Below are 23,587 nucleotides of genomic sequence, written 5' to 3'. Positions count from 1 at the left end.
GAGCCGAGAGACGCATCGGGGTGCGTCTGCGAGGAGGAGTGTGCCAAGCACGAAGGTCTAGAAGATGCGCGTCAGTGCGCTGGTACGGAGGAGCGTGCCAAGCTCGAAGGTCTGGAAGATGCGCGTCTGTGCGTTGGTACGGAGGAGCGTGCCAAGCTCGAAGGTCTGGAAGATGCGCGTCTGTGCGCTGGGACGGAGGAGCGTGCCAAGCTCGAAGGTCTGGAAGATGCGCGTCTGTGCGCTGGGACGGAGGAGCGTGCCAAGCTCGAAGGTCTGGAAGATGCGCGTCTGTGCGCTGGGACGGAGGAGCGTGCCAAGCTCGAAGGTCCGGGAGATGCGCGTTGGTCTAGATGTGCGTCAGGACGAACAGCTGCGCTGGGGTCTGCAGTGGAGCGCTGGGGTGCCTCCCGTGGAAGTTACAGGGAGCGCAGAACAGTCTCCTCCACAGGCTACGGCGACAGTAGACGAAGGCTGGAGCAAACATCTCAAGGCTGGAGAGATCCATCTTACAGCATTGGTAGACCAGAGGATCTCCCGAAAGAGTCTAGATGTTAGAGAATATGACTCAGCATGAATACAACACGACCCCACGCCAAAACGAGGGGAAGCGCCCTGGTATTTAAAGCCCACAGGGGGACTAATTAGCCTGCCATCACAGGTGCGAGAGATAATAGAATATCAAACAGGTGTGGCCACTAAGGGTAAGGAACGAGAGGGTGGGGGCTAGAGAGAGTGAGTAGGGAATTCCTAACAGTAGGCTTAAAGAAGACAGAGAAAAGGTAGTGAGCAGCGGGCAAAACCTCACAGAAACCTGCTAGTTAGCCACAAAACCAATGAGGGGCCATGCTTCAGTCTGTACAAGCTCTGGAATAAACGTTGAAACCTGCTAGCCACAAAACTGATGCAAAGCCAATGGGGCCATGCTTGAGTCTGCATGCTGAAACTGACTCCACAGTGTACCCAAAGTAGGTTTCAGTGTGCATCTGTACTCACTTTCCAATGTTTTGCTATGCTAAATAACATGCAAATGAAAATAAACAATACAGAAGTTGTATATTGTGTGCACTAGAAGCAGCGATATTTATCATTACCGTGAATATGTAACAGAACTGTCATATAACCAAATATTCTTAATTAGATGGATCATCTGGTTCATTCAGTGTGTTGTGGCTTCTATTGTTTTCTTCTCATCGGTCTGCCTTTCACACAGGAGGACGCGACAACGGCACTGCGGTGCTCTGATACCTATTATTTACTACGGCTTGTACCTCGCTGCACGTTAGCCTAGCTTAGCACAATGAATGGAAGCAGACAGTGCCGGTTAGGCTTCAGGAGATGTGTTAGTTGGACAATGCCTAGGCTACCCGTCACTGTCCGCTTCCATTCATTGTGCTAAGCTAGGCTAACGTGCAGCCAGATAGCTTTCTACTGAACACACAGAGAGGAAACTGATATCTATCTTCTTGTCTCTCTCTGGAGAAGACGGTAAGCAAATTTCCCAAAATGTTGGCGTGTTCCTTTTAAGTGAACAGGGGATCTGAGACCCAGTAACCTCTTCAAGAATCTCCAATGTTGAGCCCCAGTAATCTTTTCGTTTATTACATTTCCAGAACATGTGAATACAGTTACCTCTTATTCTGCATCTAGGACAAATAATCTGAATTAGTTTATCCTAGACTTTCTGGTGTAACATTGGTTCTGTGGACAATGTTGAACTGCAAAAGCTTGTGGTGGCTGTTATATGAGAAGGTCAGTGCCCCCTCGCATAGTGACTCACATTTGCAGTCTTCAAAAGTACAGTCTAGATTGATCCTAGTGTTTAGGGGTTTAGTCTCTGTGAAGGTCAGAATTCTGTTATACGTTGTTTGATTTCTTTTAGAATGTTGTCAATTGGGTTAGGGTTAGGCTTCCTCTCCCTCCAGGTGGTTACCCTGGCTGCAGGCTTCCTCTCCCTCCAGGTGGTTACCCTGGCTGCAGGCTTCCTCTCCCTCCAGGTGGTTACCCTGGCTGCAGGCTTCCTCTCCCTCCAGGTGGTTACCCTGGCTGCAGGCTTCCTCTCCCTCCAGGTGGTTACCCTGGCTGCAGGCTTCCTCTCCCTCCAGGTGGTTACCCTGGCTGCAGGCTTCCTCTCCCTCCAGGTGGTTACCCTGGCTGCAGGCTTCCTCTTCCTCCAGGTGGTTACCCTGGCTGCAGGCTTCCTCTCCCTCCAGGTGGTTACCCTGGCTGCAGGCTTCCTCTTCCTCCAGGTGGTTACCCTGGCTGCAGGCTTCCTCTCCCTCCAGGTGGTTACCCTGGCTGCGTCTATACTTTCGACAACAAATGTTTGTTTCCTCGTTCGAGTTTTGCGCTCTGATTTGCCAGGTCATGTGACATGTGCGCCAATCGTGGGACGGCAAGTTCGGCGCCTATTTCCGGGTCTAACAGCCTGCAAACTTAGGCGACTCTTTCGCAGTTGGTTAAGGTTAGAGTTTGGAATCAGGGCAGGCGTTCTATCGCCATGCTCTAAGACAAACTCTAACCTTAACCAACTTCGAAAGAGTGCCTTAACCAGTGTAGAAACTTGCGGTCCCACGATTGGGCGTACATGTCACATGACCAGAGATGCGGAAACAAACATTTGTTGTCGAAAGTATTCAGGCACCCTGGCTGCATGCTTCCTCTTCTTGCTGGGACTCTTGGCTTGTGGTAATGCCTGGTCTTCGTTGTCATCGTCGTCATCAGTGTCATCAGTGTCATCCTCCTCAAGCACCTCCACTGCAGGCCGCACCCATGTCCTCTTGGGAGAGGGACCCATGTCACTCAGGGGGTGGGTGGGGTGTAGTCATGTCCTCTTGGGAGAGATTTGATTTTATTACGGATCCCCATTAGCTGGTGCCATGGCAACCAGCTAGTCTTCCTGGGGTCCACACAAAAAAACATACAGAAACAATTATTGCAAAACAGAATTATTAAAAGCCAGTACTCAACATACAATACACAATGAAACTAACAATTAAGATGGTTAAAATTACATGCAAGCAAAGAAACAGAAAACAAAAAAACTAAACAAAACAAAATACAAAATGCAGTGTTAAATACAATTTAAGATTGTTTTTAAAATTGAATATTTTTAAGAATTGCTTTTAGAATGCAATGCAATGTTAGTAAAAAAAAAGAAAAAAGAAAAAACACACAAAGTAATCAGAAGAAGTTTTGGATAACATGGCTGCAGCTACACTCATGCATGACATATATTAATTTCCTTCCGGATTATGGCTCCTTTGAGTTTCTTTTTTAAACTGTCCTTGTTTTCCGTCCGTATAATATGTAATGGGATCCTATTCCAGTATGTTATGGCTCTATACATTGCAGTTTTCTTTAGAGGGCCCCATGTCAATCAGGGGGTGGGTGGGGTGTAGTCATGTCCTCTTGGGAGAGGGCCCCATGTCACTCAGGGGGTGGTGGGGTGTAGTCATGTCCTCTTGGGAGAGGGCCCCATGTCACTCAGGGGGTGGGTGGGGTGTAGTCATGTCCACTTGGGAGAGGGCCCCATGTCACTCAGGGTGGGTGGGGTGTAGTCATGTCCACTTGGGAGAGGGCCCCATGTCACTCAGGGGGTGGTGGGGTGTAGTCATGTCCTCTTGGGAGAGGGCCCCATGTCACTCGGGGTGGGTGGGGTGTAGTCATGTCTACTTGGGAGAGGGCCCCATGTCACTCAGGGTGGGTGGGGTGTAGTCATGTCCACTTGGGAGAGGGCCCCATGTCACTCAGGGGGTGGTGGGGTGTAGTCATGTCCTCTTGGGAGAGGGCCCCATGTCAATCAGGGGGTGGGTGGGGTGTAGTCATGTCCACTTGGGAGAGGGCCCCATGTCACTCAGGGGGTGGGTGGGGTGTAGTCATGTCCACTTGGGAGAGGGCCCCATGTCACTCAGGGGGTGGTGGGGTGTAGTCATGTCCTCTTGGGAGAGGGCCCCATGTCAATCAGGGGGTGGGTGGGGTGTAGTCATGTCCTCTTGGGAGAGGGCCCCATGTCAATCAGGGGGTGGTGGGGTGTAGTCATGTCCTCTTGGGAGAGGGCCCCATGTCACTCGGGGGGTGGGTGGGGTGTAGTCATGTCCACTTGGGAGAGGGCCCCATGTCAATCAGGGGGTGGGTGGGGTGTAGTCATGTCCACTTGGGAGAGGGCCCCATGTCACTCAGGGGGTGGTGGGGTGTAGTCATGTCCACTTGGGAGAGGGCCCCATGTCACTCAGGGTGGGTGGGGTGTAGTCGGGATGCCTGAATACTTTCGACAACAACTGTTTGTTTCCGCGTCTCTGATTGGCCCGCGCGTTTCTGGTCATGTGACATGTGCGCCAATCGTGGGACCGCAAGGTTCTACACTGGTTAAGCTTAGGTGCTCTTTCGAAGTTGGTTACGGTTAGAGTTTGTCTTAGACTAGAGCATGGCGATAGAATGCCAGGTAGTTTGCAGGCTGTTAGACCCGGAAACAGGCGCAGAACTTGCTGTCCCACGATTGGCGCACATGTCACATGACCTGGCCAATCAGAGCGCAAAACTCGAACGCGGAAACAAACATTTGTTGTCGAAAGTATTCACACAGTCGGGATCTCCCACATCATCGTCTTCCTCCTCAAAGCTGTCATCATCACTGATGGCAGGGTGGACTGGCACAACATCCACCCTCTTTCCGTTAAAAAAAGTGTTTTGAGTCAATATCAAGCACCATTTGAGTTATTTGTAAAGAAAAACAGTAGCAGTGAAGTGTAGCTCTACTGAAAACAAAGGATATTTACATATAAGTTGTAAATAGCATATATAACATTATAAGTACTGGTGGTACCACTTATTTTCTTCTTAAAATCCAATCAGGAAAAAATTATAAATCACAAATATTGAATTACTATATTGTGTCATCCGCAAAGACAACGAGCTTCAATATGTCAGACACTTTACAAATATAATTTATATAAGATGAACAGTTGGGGTCCTAATACTGACCCCTGTGGGACACCACAGGTCATATTTTGACTTGTAGGCCTACTGGTCCATCTGCACAAATTGCTGCCTGCTACTTATATAGCGTTTCAGCCACTCCAGAGCCATCCCTCTAATACCAAACCTGTTAATCTTTTCCAGTAATATCCCATGGTCTATTGTATCAAACACTTTTTTTTAGATCAATAAATATTCCTAGTACATATATTTCCTCTCTATACAGTCAATTATTTCTTCCACTAGCTCCAAACCATACTGGCTGTCAGGGACGTGCACATGACTTTAGAGGGGCAGGTGCTCAAAGGCTGAAAAGGGCACTAGACGTGTGTGTTTTAACCGAGCGCGCGTAGCACGCAAGCCCGATTTTTAAGGGCCTTTTTCGGGCGGGGGGCCCCCTTTTTATGCTTTTTGGGGGGTTTTGGTGATCAAATATTGAACTATAATAATCAGTGCAGGAGCTCACTTATCCTTCAAAGACACTTTTATCACTGACTTAAAAGGCCCATACATCTCCATAAATGTTCAGGGGGGAGGGAATAAGTGCTTACCCTACAGACCCCAAGAAGTGCTGTATATTCTGTATTGTTTAATATAAATGCATTTTTTATTCCAATCCCGATTTGTATTTGAGATTCCCAAATCCCATCAGACTTGACTTCTTCGTGTCCCTCAATGAGTGTAATACCAGCATTCAACTGTATGCGCCACAGCGGTTTCTATCATCATCATCATCACCGCGTGATTACCAAAGGTAGCCGCATTTCTGGCAGACGTTTCTGGTCATGTGACATGTGCGCCCAATAGCGTGACGGGCTGCGTCTTTGCCCATTTCCACTTCAAACAGCCTGCAAACTACCTGGCGTTCTATCGCCATGCTCTAAGACAAACTCTAACCTTAACTAACTTCGAAAGAGTGCCTAAGCTTAACCGTCGAAAGAACTTATAATAATAATAATTTAGGACCTGCTCAGAGGTCATCAATCGGCACACATGCCATGCATGCATGCAATTCGTATCTGCGATTAACCCATCCCGTCATCCTTCCCCCCCAAGGGCAGCCGGGAGCAGACAGGCGTCAACGTGAGCCGCGCCAGGGGACCAATCCAAGTGCTCCTGTCCGTCTTCGTCAAGGACGCCACAGCGTTAGCGATCTATTGTTGTGCATGTTTTTCCATTGGGTTTATCTTATTGGGGGGAAACCCTTGCGAGCACGGGGAGAACATGTAAACTCCACACAGAAAGGCCTGGGAGATACCCCACCTGGGTAACTGGCATCATGGAAACCTGGTCCCCAAGCGGGAATCGAACCCTGGACCTTCTTGCTGTGAGGCGACAGTGTTAACCACTACACCACCGTGCCGCTAACTTGCCATCACGCTCTAAGACAAACTCTAACCGTAACCAACTTCGAAGAGTGCCTAAGCTTAACCAGTGTAGAAACTGACGTCGGCCAATCAGAGAGCGTCTGCCAGAAATGCGGCTACCTTTGGTAATCACGCATCATCACCACCCACGCTATGCATAAAATATATAGGTCCGCGGAGAGGCATGCTGAGGAGGCCGTGCAAACTGCAATGGAATATGGGGCATCTCTCTCTCTTTACCTAATATTTTGATTCTATCCTGACATTTTTCAGTTGGAAGGGCAGTCTATATGCGTAACGATAAAAAAATTAAAATATTTGTTTTTTTATTTATATATTTTTTTTAAATGGCACTTTTTTTATGAGGCTCAAAAAGGCAGGTGCTCAAGCACCCCTTGGGCTCTATGTGTGCATGTGCCTGCTGGCTGTCTATTAGAAGGTTATGTTTTTCAACAAAACTGTCCAATCTTGTAACATATAATTTTTCAAGTATCTTTGAGAACTGTGACAACAAGGACACCGGTCTATAATTGGTGGAGTGCTTGTCTCCAGCTTTAAATAATGGGATAACTTTACTGTTATTGTGTAGCCTATTGCCCAAATGTTCTGACCAGCCGTACTTTCATGCGTTGGACAAATGGTTTTTGAAACCTTAACCCTTTCACTACCACACTACCAAATGGTTAACCCTTTCACTGTGACAATACAGAAGGTTAACCCTTTCACTGCCACCACACAACAAAGGGTTAACTATTTCATTACCACACTACAGAAGGTTAACCCTTTACTATCACACTACAGAAAACCGTCTGTAGTGTAATAGTAAAGGGTTAACCTTCTGTAGTGTGGTAGTGAAAGGGTTATATAATAAGCAAATAAAGCCTTTTAAATTAATTAATTAATTGATAACACAGACACAGGATGAAATGTAACGGGTTTAATGAAGACACAAAAACCAAGGGAACGCTGTATTAATCAAGCTCATTGTACCGACAAAGGTGTGCAAAAAACCCTGAATTTCTGAAAATAACAATGTACTCTATCATCAAATCAATATTTCATTGTCAAAAGGCTACACACTGGCGACTGCAGCCTTTTCATTATCCTCGGGATACATTGGTGAAATATGAGGCAGAGAAGCAGCAGCCAATAATGTCGCTTTCTCCCTGTAGCAAGGGATTGAGTCACAGTCAAACAGACTATGGCAGGGGAAAACTGTTGAATTAGCTTCTAGTTCAATCAATATGTGCCAACGCAGAGAAGCAGGCTATCTATTATTTCAGCCCTATGGCCATTAGATGCCATTGTGCTGAGTTTAATGAACTCAACACAATTGAGTCACTTTCGGTGGGACTGGGTCCTCGAAGCACAATTATTGGCAAGTTGTCACTTGTCAGTGGCATTGCAAACATTTAGTGTGCGCCTGCCGTGTATTCTCGGTTTACACCTACAGAGGGCGCTCAAATCCAATGCAATGCCTACTGGAGATATTAGTCTGTGGGGGGGTGATATTGTGATCATTTCACCCATTTGAGTTTAGATTGGAGGGAAACAAATTGTTAAGCAACACTAACACAACACGTTTGATCACGATTCGGCTGGTTTGTCACTGACACACTGTTAGTCTGACTGCATCCGACATTTGTTGAACACAATAGCCTTTCCTTTGCGATAATTAAAGGTATACGCTATGGTGTTTTAGGTAAATGCCCGATAACTTTGGCTTCTGACGATCTCAAGTTCAAGTTTTGTTTTATTTGTCACACATACGTTGTACTGACAGTACAGTGAAATGCTTTGTTCCGTATGAGCCCCCTGAGATTGTGCTTTATTATACAGTAAAAAGAATAAAGGCCAAACAGTGTTTGGCAAACACTATACAAAATATACAATATACAAACTAAAGATGCAGACCAGAGAAAGACTTTCGTCTTGTTTACATCAGGGTCCCCCCATTTTCAATTCATAATAATATATGACACACATGACAGATAGACAATAGCCTACTGCTACATCTAGACATTTATGACATACCAGATTTACAAATACAGTACAGTAAATAAGATTGTGCTTTATACAGTAAAAAGAATAAAGGCCAAACACCATACAAAATATACAATATACAAACTAAAGTGCAACCTAAAGTACAAAATGCAAACAATGAAGTATACAGAATGCAGCTTTTTATTTTTGTATGCAAAGATTAGGTAGGATATGTAGTGCAAATTGCACAACTCCCCAATCACCACACACATATCCATCGATTGATTGATTGATTGATTGATTGAAAATCTTATTAACAGATTGCAGAATGGGTACAATACAGTACAGCTCAATACACCCAATTGTTAAGGGGATGCAGACCAGAGAAAGACTTTCATCTTGTTTACATCAGGGTCCCCCATTTTCAATTCATCATAACATACATGACATACTGCTACATCTAGACATTATTATGACATATACCATAAATACAGTACTGTATGTTTGTGATACAAAAATAGTCTAAAAAAGAAGAAACTGTACATTGGAGGAGGTTGTGCCCATTGTTTTGCTGCTTTATGTGCAGCAGTTAGTTGCCTGGCAATGTGGGCTAGCCTGTATGATGTTACTGTATGATGTTACTGTATCAGCGGCGGCATCACTATCCCATGGGAGTCACTGCCCAGAGATAGCAGCCACATATAACACAGTGCGCGCGCGCGCCGGTGCTCAGTCTCCACTCGCCTCTCAGTCACACCCGCCTCTCAAAGAAAGAAGCCACTCATTTAGTCTCTTCTACTAAGTTTTGCCCAGTTTCGTCGCGAACCGTGGACATAAAACAACAGGGGGAAACAAGTGGTTGTGTGATGTTGAAATAATTGCCACCGAGTAATTAATGCAGTCGTCGTGAGACTCCGTGAGAGAGAGAGTAGAGCCCATACAAGCAATGGCGAGAATCCTCCCCTCCAGTCAACAACCGGCGGCGCGCGCGAGGAACTGACTTTGAACGGACAAGCAAAACTCTTCTCCTCCCGCCGCGGCTTCCATGGTGATCTCTACAAAGGTGTGTGGGTACCTACCTTCTCTTTAGGCTACAGTCAAATGTATATACTCTCTTTTTTAGACTATGTTTGTATCACAAACAGTACTGTATTTGTAAATCTGGTATGTCATAAATGTAGATAAGATGTAGCAGTACTGTCTACTGTATGTCATGTATAGTATTATCATGTCATAATGTTATGATGAATTGAACATGGGGTGGGGGACCCTGATGTAAACAAGGCGAAAGTCTTTCTCTGGTCTGCATCCCCTTAACAAGTGTGTGTATTGAGAGCCGTACTGTATCATACCCCATTCTGCAAATAAAATGTTCAATCAATCAATCAATCAATCAATCAATCAATCAATCAATCAATCAATCAATCAATCAATCAACAGCTATTGTGTTCTCAACGATGATTACATTCATAGGGATTCACAGGTTTCTGGAGCTGTAGCGTTGTGTCATCATTGCTTTTGCTGCCTCTGCTTTTGTCTTTTATTTTTGCACATGCATGCATGGTATTTCTGTAGTATATAGGACTAATTATATCTGAGAGAAAAAAAACACTCGTTACATTCAAACTTATTTTATTACTTTGCTAAATTTCACATGCAAAGATACTAAGATGACTGTTAACTCATTGTACGAATGAATGTTAAAAACCGGGAGATAATCTTCATTTAGACATTTAGGCTCAGTTGCTAAACTAAACTAAGCTATAGATGATGATGTTGATTATTATACCACTACTCTCTTATTGTACATGAATGCAGTCCAGGCTGGATATGGTAGATGATCTATTTTATCTTCACTCATCTCTGGAGACTTGACTATACTAGCACCTGCTATGCAGTAGGTCAGTGATACACTGTAAAAGGAACCAAGCAGCAGGCAGAGGAGATTGGTTCAGATTAAGATATCATAATTCTCTGGATTTGCCCGTGCGCTGCACTATTCAGGCAAGAGATAACCATATCTGCAAACGCTCCCCCCATTTGACAGCTCACAGAAGGGGACTGGGGATTGAGCCATAATAGCTTCAAACAGATATGATATTCATATCCCCACCTGTCAAGCGTGGAGAGAAGGTATAGCGGAGATGAAGGGATCCATCTTTTCATTCCTCATCTCCTCTCTCTCTTGTCAAGGAAGACTTGAATGAGATGTTCTGTGATCACACTGAATTATTTCTCTCCTTGCTTCTATAAATAGCCTGGTCGTCCTCCTGAGCACCTCACAGCAGCCAGCCCCTGAGCTGGGAATTTGTGCGTTCTGCTCCCAAAGCTTGTGTGCCCGTCTCTTACTCACGCACACGCATGCAACACACACACTGGAGAAGACCATAACGGGCCCACATGTCATGTGTGTCAGTTTGATTCGTCATGTGTTGATGGTGAAGTGGCTCCGACTAGTTATTATTCTGTGGCGATTTTTCTTAACCTCTTGACAAACACAGTTCAGTCGTGGTATAGGTAATTGGACAATTAGGGAGTTTATGTCAAGTGCTCTTCAAGTGATATAAGTTTGTTCGAGTCATCAACAGTCCGACCGTCGCCCCCACACGGACAGCCCTGCGTGTCTAGTGATACTTGGTTTTGTGACTATACATTGACATGGGGGAGCTGAACGGTGTGAGTCTTTTGATTATACACTTTTGGTCTTTCGAGGACAATGTGTCAACACACCCACGGGTTCAAGCGGCTCAATTCAAGCCGCACTCAATTAACGGCTCAGCTTGGTCAAACCTCACAAGCTTTCTAATCCAGAGCGGTGATCAAACATGTCAGAAGTCAACAGTTATATGGAAATAATAGACACTCTCGAGTCTCGCCTGCACTCGGAATTCAGTGTTCTTTCGGGGCCACAGTGATATGATTATGTTTTGTGAATATGATTTATTTTTGTATATACATGCAGTCATTTTAGCAATTATCGACAATGAGAGTCAGAGAAATGTCTATAGAATGTCTGTGGTGACTGCATGCTATTAGTAATGTTGGAGTCTATGCATAGGAAGTGTCTTATCAAAAAGGCAGCAGGGATCCTGGGCCCTATTCCCCGTACCTGGTTCAACTAAGTCGATCAAGAGTCACATTATCCAGATTCAGTTAACCCGATGTTTGAAGCCGGGATTTTCCTGTTCCTCGAAGGTGGATTCAGTCTCGTTAACTCAAACCAGACTTGAGACCCAGGATAAGTGCGCGCGGCCGCTCCAGTTGAAAAGCCAGCACGTATCGATAGCAGAGATCCTGATTCTCTAGCGACATTGATTGATTAATTGATTTAAAACTTTATTAACATATTGCAGTACGGCTCAATCGCCTCGCCGACAAGTTAAATGCGTTATCTATAGGCTAATTTTAAGTCCCTCATTACCTCAATCAATCAGATTATATTCCTTTAAACTTGCCTGCTGGATTGAATAATCAAATGAGATCTTGCTAGCGAAAATAATTAGTTAAACTGTTATACAGAATAACGATACGGTTCTCTTACCCATTGATTGATGTATGGTCGATCTTTTACTTATCTCCACTGTGGTGTAACGGGTTCTTCTTTTGACTTTCACGCAGACGACCGGGGTTCGAAACCTAGTCTTTTCCTTCTCTTTGCAATTTAGGAATAATTCAATTTGGTGCACGTTGAGAGCTATATAAAGAATGACATCCTCAATGCATGTAGATTTATAATATTTTAACTTAAAACTAGGCTACTTCTGCGTATAATCATTAATATTATATTCCAAAAAATTATATTGGAAACACGGGGTTTCGAACACCGGTCGCCGGGTTGCCAGGATTGAGCACTACCGCTGCGCCACTGTGCCAGATGGGATAAATTCATTGTTTATACATTAATGAACGAGAGACCCGTGTTTAGAATATTCTTTATTTTGAATGAAGTTTCATCTCTTTATTCTCATTCATTAATGTGACGTCAACGGCTCATTTAATTTCTCAAATCCGTCAAACAGCGCATCTCATCAGACATCTTAATCCCAGTTACAATATCACACAAAATCCACAATCCACGCATAGACACTTCAATTTTATGCTTGAATGAAACAAAATCCAGGCGCTCCTGTCCTTCCTCGCTCCTCATCCACAGCGGAGAATATGAAAGGAATCAGAGCCAAACGAGCGATAGGTTTCAATCATTAAGGATGTCCCGCGGGATTCACATTTGCAATGCTGCGCGTTGTTAAAATAACCACATAATGTGTACATCGCACCGAGCGAGCGCCACGGTATATAACGTGCATTATTTAGGACAAAGTGAATTTAGTATCAGCATTTTGGGTCTATTTTACATTTCAAAAGCCCCCTCTGGAAGAATGGAGCACAAAAACGTAATTCAGAATGGTATAATGCAGATCGTAGACTGTGGGAATAATTTCAGGAAACGGGCTGTCATTTCTTTGCGGGGGCGTGGCGATGGTTCATCCGGCTAACTTGAACTTAAACCCTGCTCTCGACCAGGCTCAAACTTTTTGATCTGTTGTCATGGTGATTTAGACAATCCAGCTTCGGGGAACAGGAAGGTCTGGCTTAAGTCAGACTTGACCGAAAGTTATCCGGCTAACTCAGTTATCCAGGTACGGGGAACGGGGCCCAGAGAACCTGGAAAAAAATACCTTTATTTGTCATTGTATAGCATATAACAAAATTGTACTTGCCACAATGGTGCATAAAATAGAATAAAATACATACATAAAGGCACAGGACACAGTTAAACAGTAACATGTAAACATATAGCTATAGGCTAGTTAAAAAGAGTGGTGTAAAATAATAAAATGTCAATATTGCACATGTAAAGTGCAAGGTAAAGTGCCAGGTATATATGGTTATCAGCATCTTTTCATGTTCATATTGAGTGTGCAAATTGCTTTGGGGAAGTAACTGTTTATTGAATGAATGAATGAATTAATTCACAACGTTCATTTTATACTCGGAAATACAATTGAGAGACAAGCCCTCATTTTCAATGCAACCGAGATTACAAGAAACGATAAGAAGCAACACATTACACCACAAAAACCAACAATTAAAATAGGCACAATAACACAAGACAATTCCGTCTTGACAAGGACCGCAGTCGTTGCTATAGCTTACTTATAGATTACTTTAGATATGCGTCGCAACACGGCCGACCCGGGTTCGATTCCCGGACCCGTCGTTCTTTGCCGAATGTCTTCCCCTGCTCTGTCTCCCACTTCCTTCTCTCTCTCTCTCTACCCGGTAGTAAACAAAAAAAAAATCTACAAAGAGGAAGTAAACGAATCGGACTCATATTATTTTCCAGAAATTTAAATAAATGAAAACGGTTAGAATCATAAACAGAAATGTTTCAGAATATGTGATCTGAACTGCCCATAACTGGGTAAAGGGATCATTTTGAGGGATGTTTTGAGCTTATTCCAAGTGGTTGGGGCACTAAAGAACAATGTCTACCTCCCCAAGTTCTGAATGGGCCCGAGGGACCTTAAGCATTTAGCAGGTAATTTGAGCGGGTTACATATGGGGATATAATGTGATGGAACACATAATTGGGGTCGTCTGTTTGGGGAGGGGGGAGGGTTATAGGTCCTTCTCTCAAAAGTTACCAGAAGATAGCACCGACACGCCATTCCAAAACGTTCTTCCTCTAGAGCCTATAGACCTGTTCGCCAACGACGTCATGACAAATATGCAGACTCGAGACAGAAAGGAACGTAATCCTGGTCAGAACAACGGGGCAGACTACAATATATTTGCATTTGTTAGCCATGCTAGCGATTTAAACAATCAATCCATGCCAAAACTAGATATGTAAAAGGTGAAAGACTCACACACACACACACACACACGTGAATACATTTCCTGAGGTCTATAGATGTCCCTAGATACCAAGAACATGCAAATGGACCTTGTGGAAGTGGAGCAATCCATTTACTTGGGTATGTACTTTTAGGCGAATTTTCTGAAAATATGTCTAGGGCTTAAGAGGCTAAACAATCAATCCATGTCAAAGCCATGTCCATGTCATGTATATATATATATATATATATATATATATATATATATATATATATATATATATATATATATAAAGACTTACACTCACAGCCATGCTGATTTGGCAAAATGACATCCAGTCGTTTTTGTTTGAAACAACTTTTAGTCAGGGGATCAAATTCAAATAAAATGTATTTGTAAGGCCCGACAACACACGTTAATGTCCTCATGGGCCGGACATGGGGAGTGCCATGGTTTCTCCATAGAGCCCCGTTGTACTTCTTTTAGCGCAGCAGCTTGCGCAGGTTCGGGGTATCTTAGTCATGTGACTCAGTTGGTATTGCTGATTGGCTCGAACGCGGTATGTTTGTAAACAGCGAACAGGTCTATAGAGGCAATATCCTCACGTCGATGAGCTACTCGATGGACAAGGCATGTCGTTCTCCATCCCACAGTGCAAAGCATCCGCTCTCGCCATGTTGAGAAATAGTCAGGAATTATTGATGACTTCCTTTAGTTAGATACTAATAGCTCCCTGCAGCATTCAAAGGGTGTGAGAGATGCTATTTGATATTGTTCATGATTTTAAATTACAACATTAAATCCCCCATGAAATGTCATTCAGAGCGTGTGTCTGTATGAAACGGGCTGTTTGGGTGGACAATGTCAGGACAAGCTTGGTAAAAAGAAATACTATATATATATACAGTATATGATGGGAAGTGGGATTATTTAAAAATCAATGATCATATTTGATCTGATTACATTTTCATGTATACCCTTGAGTGCAGGGCCGACAAAATGTTGTTTTCCAGGAATTAAAATGGAGGCCTTTCACAGAATGTTTAGAATGCCCATTTGCTCATGTTGGAAGACGGTTGCAAAACAATAGTTGTTATGTGTTGCAAGTTCAAGTTTCAAGTTTCTTTATTAGTTGTCATACAGAAATACAGAATACTTTGCATGAAATGCTTCTTTCTGTTTTGCTCCTGAGAGTGCGCTAGATAATAACAAGATAGTATAAAATAAGTATAATATAAGTATAAAATAAAGTCAAGTACGTAAACAAGTGTAAACAACAAACATTTTCAATATACCTATATACAGTATGTACAGTATATACAGTGCAGGTACAGTACAGTGTAGAAATGGTGAGGTATAGCTTAGCTTGTGGTGCCACCTTGTGGTGGTGAGGTGCAATGAGGTGCAATAAGGAATGAGATTGATGTGCAAATTTCCTTACCAATAAATATAAAGTGTGTTAGTGTCTAAAGTGGTAAAGTAGGTGCTATAGTGTGTTGTTTATTTAATGTGAGTGTGTGCGTGTGGATGTGTGTGCTGTGGGTGTGTTGATGGTTTGTTATTGTTCATTGTTCATTGAGCATCCTGATGGCCTGGGGATAGAAGCTCCTTCTGAGTCTCTCTGTGCTTGCCATGAGACTCCGGTATCGCTTGCCTGACCGCAGCAGTTCAAAGAGGAAGTTGTTTGGGTGGCTGGAGTCTTTGATTATTCTCTTAGCCTTACCCATGCACCGCTTGTTGTAAATGTCTTGGAGAGTGGGAAGCCCACCTCCAATTGTGCATTCGGCTGAACGGGCCGCGTGTATGCTTTCCGCAACGCAGTTCGGTTTCCGGGTTCCTCTGATTGGCCACTAAGCCCACGTGACCGCGGCTAGCACGCCCCCCTTATCGCCCGCTGCCGCGCTGTGAAGCGGAAGAGCCAGCGAGGCGACGCGTGGCGGTGGTTTCAGCAGCAGCGGCCGTCTTCTTCCGAGGCGGCTTGTATGTCATAAATGTCGATATGAATTGAAAATGGGGGACCCTGATGTAAACAAGACGAAAGTCTTTCTCTGGTCTGCATCCCCTTAACAATTGTGTGTATTGCGCCGTACTGTATTGTACCCATTCTGCAATCTGTTAAATAAAGTTTTCATTCATCAATTTCTCCCCCACTACTCCCAAAAGTAACACTAAATAGATAAAGTACAACAACGCCAGACTCAAGAAACTGTGTTACCTTTGGCGCAATACACACAATTGTTAAGGGGATGCAGACCAGAAAGACGTTTGTCTTGTTTACATCAGGGTCCCCCATTTTCAATTCATATCGACATTTATGACATACACAACATACATGACAGCTTTGGCTGTTTGTACGATGAAACTTCTAAGATATACATTAACTTGGATTTCAGTGATATTCAGCGGTTATGTCAGTGTTCTTAAAAGCTTGTAGTTGTGCATGTCATAAAAAAACAAACTCGCATCATTTAGTATTTCTGAATGTTTTGGCATATGAGTCTATATAGGATGCATTTTTGTGTAATTGTTTGATCATAATACAGGACTAAGGAACATGGTATTTTTTTATTTCAAATTATATATATAGGACTATGTATAAAGAAACCATTTCTTCTTTCAGAAAGGCTGATATAAAGCTAATGTTTTGTGTAATTGTTATTTGAGGACCATTATATTTGTAGTATTAAGATCCGTAGGACATCACAACGTCGATTCCTGAACGCAACCTCTTTGATAGAGGAGAGTTTACACCCATGCAGCCTCGAGTGTCGTGTGCAGTGTAAACAAACACATCCAAAGGGAACACAGTTTCTTGAGTCTGGCGTTGTTGTACTTTATCTATTTAGTGTTACTTTTGGGAGTAGTGGGGGAGAAATGAATGAATGAATGAATGAAAACTTTATTTAACAGATTGCAGAATGGGTACAATACAGTATGGCGCAATACACACAATTGTTAAGGGGATGCAGACCAGAGAAAGACTTTCGTCTTGTTTACATCAGGGTCCCCCATTTTCAATTCATATCGACATTTATGACATACACAACATACATGACATTAGGGATTAATAAGAACGAGCCGCCTCGGAAGAAGCCGGCCGCTGCTGCTGAAACCACCGCCTTGCGTCGCCTCGCTGGCTCTTCCGCTTCACAGCGCGGCAGCGGGCGATAAGGGGGGCGTGCTAGCCACAGTCACGTGGGCTTAGTGGCCAATCAGAGGAACCCGGAAACCGAACTGCGTTGCGGAAAGCATACACGCGAACGGGCCACTCTCTGTAGTCTGCTACGGTCTTGTGCAGTGCTATTCCCAAACCAGGAGGTGATATTGCCAGTCAGGATGCTCTCTATTGTGCATGAGTAGAAGTTCTTGAGGATCTTCTGACTCACTTGGAACTTCCAATAGGCGCCTAAGGAAGTACTGTAGAGGCGTTGTTGTGCAGATGGGTAGGCGCATAATACATGACAATGGATGATCTGTATATAAACAAAGACATTTGACACACATACCTTTTTAGTTTCCACAAACACAACAGACAATGAGGAAGGTAAACAGGGAATTTCAACTCATTGACTGCCATAAGCTTACGCCATCTTTACTAAATGGCGCCAGCGTTATTGACAATTTTAGCGATGTTTGTAGACCCATTGTGTGTTTTGTATTATAGCTATGGAGACAATAGTATGGCTCATTTGACAGGCATTGTTCATAGCTATTACTGACTAATTAGTTAATTTCGACACACTGTAGTTTGTTACATGCTACACGCTAAACATCGCACTATTTCCAGAATAATCCAGTCTTTTTCCATAGATCGCGAGATATGACACATTATATGCAATAAGCCCAAATCATTCTGGTTGATCGCCTGAAGCTCCAAATACTCCCAAATCAAAGGTATATACCATGTACATAATGTGTCTTCACAAAATCATCAAGGGTAGGGGGTCGTTTTAACTCAAAACTGTGATCGTTACCAAAAGCAAGTTTTACATCCGGTAAACGACGACACTGTGATCGGTACAGAAGCATGTTTTACGTAAAGAAAATACCAGCAGGAGGGGCGGCTAGGTGGTGTAGTGGGCAAGGCACTCGCCACCAGTGTGGAGACAAGTTTCAAGTTTCTTTAATAGTTGTCATACAGAAGTACAGAATACTTTTGTACAAAATGCTTCTTACTGTTGCGCTCCAGAGACTGTGCATGACAAGATAAGTATGAAATAAAAACATAGTAAAAATTAGAAGAAAAAAAAAAAGAGGTCACAGTGTTCAGTTTAGACATATGTACAATGTTCGTAGACGTAGTTACCATACAATATACAATACTGTGCAGTGTACTAATATACAATACTATATAGTGCAAGGCATAAATGGACGAGGTGCAGTTTAGGTACAATTCACAGTAGGTGTACGAGTTGTAGTGCAAATCCTTTATCAATAAATATAAAGTGTAAGTGTGTTTGTGTGATCTAAAGTGTGGAGAGTGGGTGCTGCAGTGTGTTGTTTGTTTGAGTGAGTGTGTGTGTGCGTGTGGGTGTGTGTGCTGTGTGCATTTGATGGTTGTTGCATAGTGATTATTGTTCGTTTAGCGATTATTGTTCGTTTAGCAGCCTGATGGCCTGGGGATAGAAGCTCCTTCTGAGTCTTTCTGTGCTCGCCATAAGACTCCGGTATCGCTTGCCTGACGGCAGCAGTTCAAAGAGGCAGTTGTTCGGGTGGCTCGAGTCCTTAATAATTCTCTTAGCCTTCCCCTTGCACCGCTTGTTGTAAATGTTCTGGAGGGTGGGAAGCCCCCCTCTAATTGTGCGTTCGGCTGAACGTGTCACTCTTTGTAGTCTGCTAGACGCTAGGATTCGCGTGTTCGAATCCAGCTCTCCACATTGTTTTCAGTTTAGCTGGTCGTCCGCAGTAATACACATTGGCCGTATTACGGGGAGGGAAAACTGAAGGGTGGGGATCGAACGTTGTGAACAAGCGACTCCTACAAGTCGGTTGGTGCGCCTGCGCAGTAGAATCAGGAAGTGTCGGGGGCAGCGTGAGCCTCCCACGCGTTACTCCTCGACACTGAGAGATCGAGCTGCGCAGGTGAAAAGATGCGACTGCTGTTACCTCAAGTACCGGAGGGGACTTGTGCTATGTATGACTTAGTCCACATTGCAGCCGGCTTGTGGGAGGCAAGAAACAGCGTTCGTGACAGGGGAGGGTTGAATTGGATGATACGAAATTGGGATGGGAGAAAATATAGAAAAATGGGAGAAAAAGTGGATAAAAAAAAAAAAAAAAATACCAGCAGGACAGGTTACCTAAGATAGACCTTACCTCAGTCAGAAAGTACTCCAAAATTGATAAATCCCAGTCGATCCCATGGCGATCGCAATTACTCGTGTATATTGGGCATGGCTACCATACGGGAAATAATAGCTCTGAGGCACCAACTCTTCCGCTGATTGCTTTGTTGTGATCCACTCCTAGGCGGAAACAGCCGGAGCGGATCACAAGACAAGTGATATCCTCAGTTCCCAGTTCAAAAGGTAGGTGATACTGCCACCTGGTGAGATTCGATCGGCATTGCAATTCCAACGTAGGCATATGAATCAGAGGAACCTAGATGGCTCCGGCTGACAGTATAGAACGGGGATCAAAGGAAAATATCAAAGGACCAAAACCCGAGAAACACCACCATTGCTGTCAACACCACCATTCCTCCCAGGTGTCAGGCTCCTCATTCCCTTTCATTCATTTTGGGGACCATGTCTTATATCATACTTAACAACAAACTATACAGCAATATTATTCTGTGTAATATATTATTCTGAGTCAAAGGTACTTTTTTCCCCCTTTCTTTTTAGCTAATGCTGTCATTTTCAAATCATCAGTAAAGGAACTATTGAGGTGTAGTTTGACCAACTGTCAACCTTTCACAGAATGTTCAGAATCGTTCTTCCAGTAAGGCAGCACGTAACTATGGTAACCACTCCCCAAGCCTTCCATGCAAGGCAAAGAGACGGAGCACACTCTATAACAAACCTATAACAACTTGACTGGAAAAAGTTTATTTTTCAAAGGTAATAAATAATACATCTATAAAACATCAAATGCCAAAACAAACATGTACCTTTGACTCTGTTTTATTGGAATCATATTCACTGCAGAATCACTGCAGTAGTTTGTTTATACTTCAGAAGTATGATATTTAGACTAGCTCCCCAAAATGAATGGAAGTTAATGAGGTGCCTGACAGCTGGGAGGAATGGTGGTGTTGACAGCAGATGACAGGGACCGCAGTGGTTGCTAGCTTACTTATAGATGACTTTAGATAGAGGTAAGACTGTTGAAGCTTGATACGTTCTACTAAAGTGAAATATCCCTTTTAAGTTAAGACCGTTTCTTTTGAAAGTGGTTACCAATGGCTACAGGCATTCTCCTACGCGGAGTGTTGGACGTCATGCACCTCGTCATGCACCTCGTCCCATTTCTGCCTTGCACTATATAGTATTGTATATTAGTACACTGCACAGTATTGTATATTGTATGGTAACTACGTCTATTCTGCATCGAACATTGTACATATGTCTAAACTGAACACTGTGACCTAATTTTTTTACTTCTAATTTTACTATGTTATTTTATTTCATACTTATCTTGTCTTGCACAGTCTCTGGAGCGTAACAGTAAGAAGCATTTTGTATAAAAGTATTCTGTACTTCTGTATGACAAATATTAAAGAAACTTGAGAAAACTTGACATTCCACTGTCAAACATCTTTGTCAAAAGAAGAGGAAGTAAACAAATCGGTGCTACCTACTGTATACTCATAATATTTTCCCTTAACATATTGAATAAATAATATTAGGCTAAATGTTGTTTACCTTTCTGAATTCATAATTCATAAATGTTCAGACAAGCTTAATTTTTGATTATTTGTAATACTATACAAAGTTATAGCTGCACTTTCTTTCAAAACGTATTTGCCTACAACAACCTGGCCCAACAACACAGACAAAACCAAGGAGGTCATCATGGACTGATTGATTGATTGAAAACTTTATTAACAGATTGCAGAATGGGTACAGTACAGTACAGCTCAATACATACAATTGTTAAAGGGGAACTATTTTACTATTTCTTTCACTATTTGGGCACTTTTACACAATTCCTGTGAGTCTATGGAACACCTCTGTAATATATTTTTTTTTTTATTCATTGTTTTGTATTTCTAATCAAGTCCTCAAAAACAGCATTTTTCTACCTCAAGATTTCGAGCTGTTTTGAGCTAATGTGGACTGGGGTGCAGGTGCCACTGTGTGCAGCTCATCTTGTATCTCAACATTAACATGCAGCAGTGACTATATGACATCACATATAGGCACATTTTCAAACGACTCAGTTCAGTGAGGGTGAATATTGTGAGAGGAGAATTGGAAGAATGCGCCAATATGAGAATTTTGAGACATAGATCATATTAATATAAGTTCACATAGCTAGGAAACAATGCTAAACACTCAAAAAGGCCATTTATAAGATAGTTCCCCTTTAAGGGGATGCAGACCAGAGAAAGACTTTCGTCTTGTTTACATCAGGGTCCCCCATTTTCAATTCATCATAACATATATGACATACATGACATACAGATAGACAGTACTGCTACATCTATACATTTATGACATACCAGATTTGCAAATACAGTACTGTTTGTGATACAAAAAGAGTCCATAAAAGAGAGTATATACATTTGACGTAGAAACTGTACATTGGAGGAGGTTGGGTAGGTGGGGACTGTACATTGGAGGTGGTTGGGTGGGTGGGGTGGGGGGGAGGGTTGGGTAGGAGGGGTGGGTGGGGGACGGACACTGTACAACTGTACAAGCAAAACTGTACATTGGAATATTGACAAAACTATACTTGGTAATTTACTGTACATTGGAGGGGGTTGGGTTAGGACATTTACAGGGGCCAGTTTCGAATTGCAGTCTCCCGTAGGTGTTCTTTGAGAGTGTTTTTGAAAGTGGGTAGTGATTCACATTCCTTTACAGCTTTGGGTAGGGCGTTCCACATTGATGTGGCATAATTGCTAAACGTGTTTAGTCCCTTGTTTGAGCCGAATCTGGGTTTAACATGATTTGTGGAGCTCCCTCTGTTGTTATGATCGTGGTATTCACTGACCTTTGGGAAGTATTTTGACATGTACATGGGTACCTTGGTCGTGTAGTGTATCTTGTAGACCAGGCCCATTGCAAGTTGCTGTACTCTGTCGTCTACTCTAAGCCATCCTAGGTTGTCAAAGTGGGCAGGGGTGAGGTGGGTTCTAGGAGTAAGGTCAAGCAGTAGTCTGACCAGTTTGTTTTGAGATGTTTGTAATTTTGTTTTTAGCACCTTTGAGGTGCTTTGGTACCATGAGGTGCAAGCATAGTCGTAGTACCCTTGAATGAGTGCTCCTGCCAGAGTCTTCAGGGTATTCTTGTTTACCAGTGAGGAGATCCGGTACAAGAATCGAGTTCGTTGGTTGACTTTTTTTTATTACATTGGATGCCATTTTGTCACAGGAAAGATTTGCCTCTAGGATGGAACCCAGGTAGGTAATTTCTTCTTTCCTTGTGACAATATTGTCACCCACTGTAACTGAGAAGCCGTCGGTCTTGCTGAGTTTGTTATTTGAACCGAAGAGAATGGACTCTGTTTTGCCCATGTGTAATGATAGTTTGTTATCAGCGAGCCATATGCAGATTTTGCCTAGTTCCGAGCTGAGGGTTTTTTCAACCTGTAACTTGTTCTTGTCAGAGAACAGCAGGGCTGAGTCGTCCGCAAACAGGAACAAGTTGCAGTCACAAGCTGACGACATGTCATTTGCATAAATTAGGAACAGTAGCGGTCCTAGTACGCTTCCTTGTGGAACACCACAGCTCACTGTGAGGGGGGGGGATAGGGTACCGTTTACCTCCACCATCTGTTCTCTCCCCTCCAGGTAGGATTGCATCCAGCTCAGTGATAGACTATCAAAACCAATTGCTTTTAGCTTGTCAATCAGATTGGTGTGATTGACAGTGTCGAAGGCCTTTTGTAGGTCCAGCATGACCATGCCGCAGTATTTGCCCGCGTCCACCTCTTGTTTGATGTGGTCGTTTAAATAGAGAAGGCATGTGTCAGTGGAGTGGGATGTTCTGAAGCCAGATTGGAATTCGTAGATTCTATTTTTTTCCACAAGGTACTTTTCGACCTGTTCATATAAAAAAAATCTATGACTTTCGAGATGGAGGTAAGGATAGAAACAGGGCGGTAGTTGCCTGGGTCTAATTTACTACCCTTTTTGTGCAGGGGTGTTACTCTTGCAATTTTGAAGTCCTTGGGGACGTGTCCCTGTTTTATGGAGAGGTTTATTATGTGTGTGATGACTGGGGTGATGGCGGCTGCTGAGTCTCTGAGGAATT

The 23,587-nt window shown here is 43.3% G+C and overlaps 2 protein-coding genes across 3 annotated transcripts in view; one reads left to right on the top strand and one right to left on the bottom strand.

Annotated features, from left to right (window-relative positions):
* Positions 1-1,359: 1,359 nt before the first annotated feature.
* LOC311245590 (uncharacterized protein) overlaps positions 1,360-23,587 on the bottom strand; it is a 30,630-nt gene continuing 8,402 nt past the window's right edge. Inside the window, exon 2 of the mRNA XM_084335493.1 lies at positions 1,360-2,896. Coding sequence (XP_084191619.1) covers positions 1,902-2,366 — 465 coding nt within the window. The 5' untranslated portion in view covers positions 2,367-2,896 and the 3' untranslated portion in view covers positions 1,360-1,901. The remainder of the gene's footprint in view (positions 2,897-23,587) is intronic.
* LOC311245589 (carbohydrate sulfotransferase 8-like) overlaps positions 9,081-23,587 on the top strand; it is a 131,302-nt gene continuing 116,795 nt past the window's right edge. The window contains exons 1-2 of one of the 2 annotated variants that reach the window (XM_084335492.1): positions 9,081-9,387; positions 19,635-19,693. The gene's annotated coding sequence lies outside the window, so the exon portion shown is untranslated. The remainder of the gene's footprint in view (positions 9,388-19,634; positions 19,694-23,587) is intronic. The other variant, XM_084335491.1, reaches the window with a different exon arrangement.

This window comes from Notolepis coatsorum, assembly GCF_963971535.1.
Source record: "Notolepis coatsorum genome assembly, chromosome: 18".
Classification (NCBI taxonomy): Eukaryota; Metazoa; Chordata; class Actinopteri; order Aulopiformes; family Paralepididae; genus Notolepis; species Notolepis coatsorum.
This window is presented reverse-complemented; position numbering and strand designations above follow the sequence as displayed.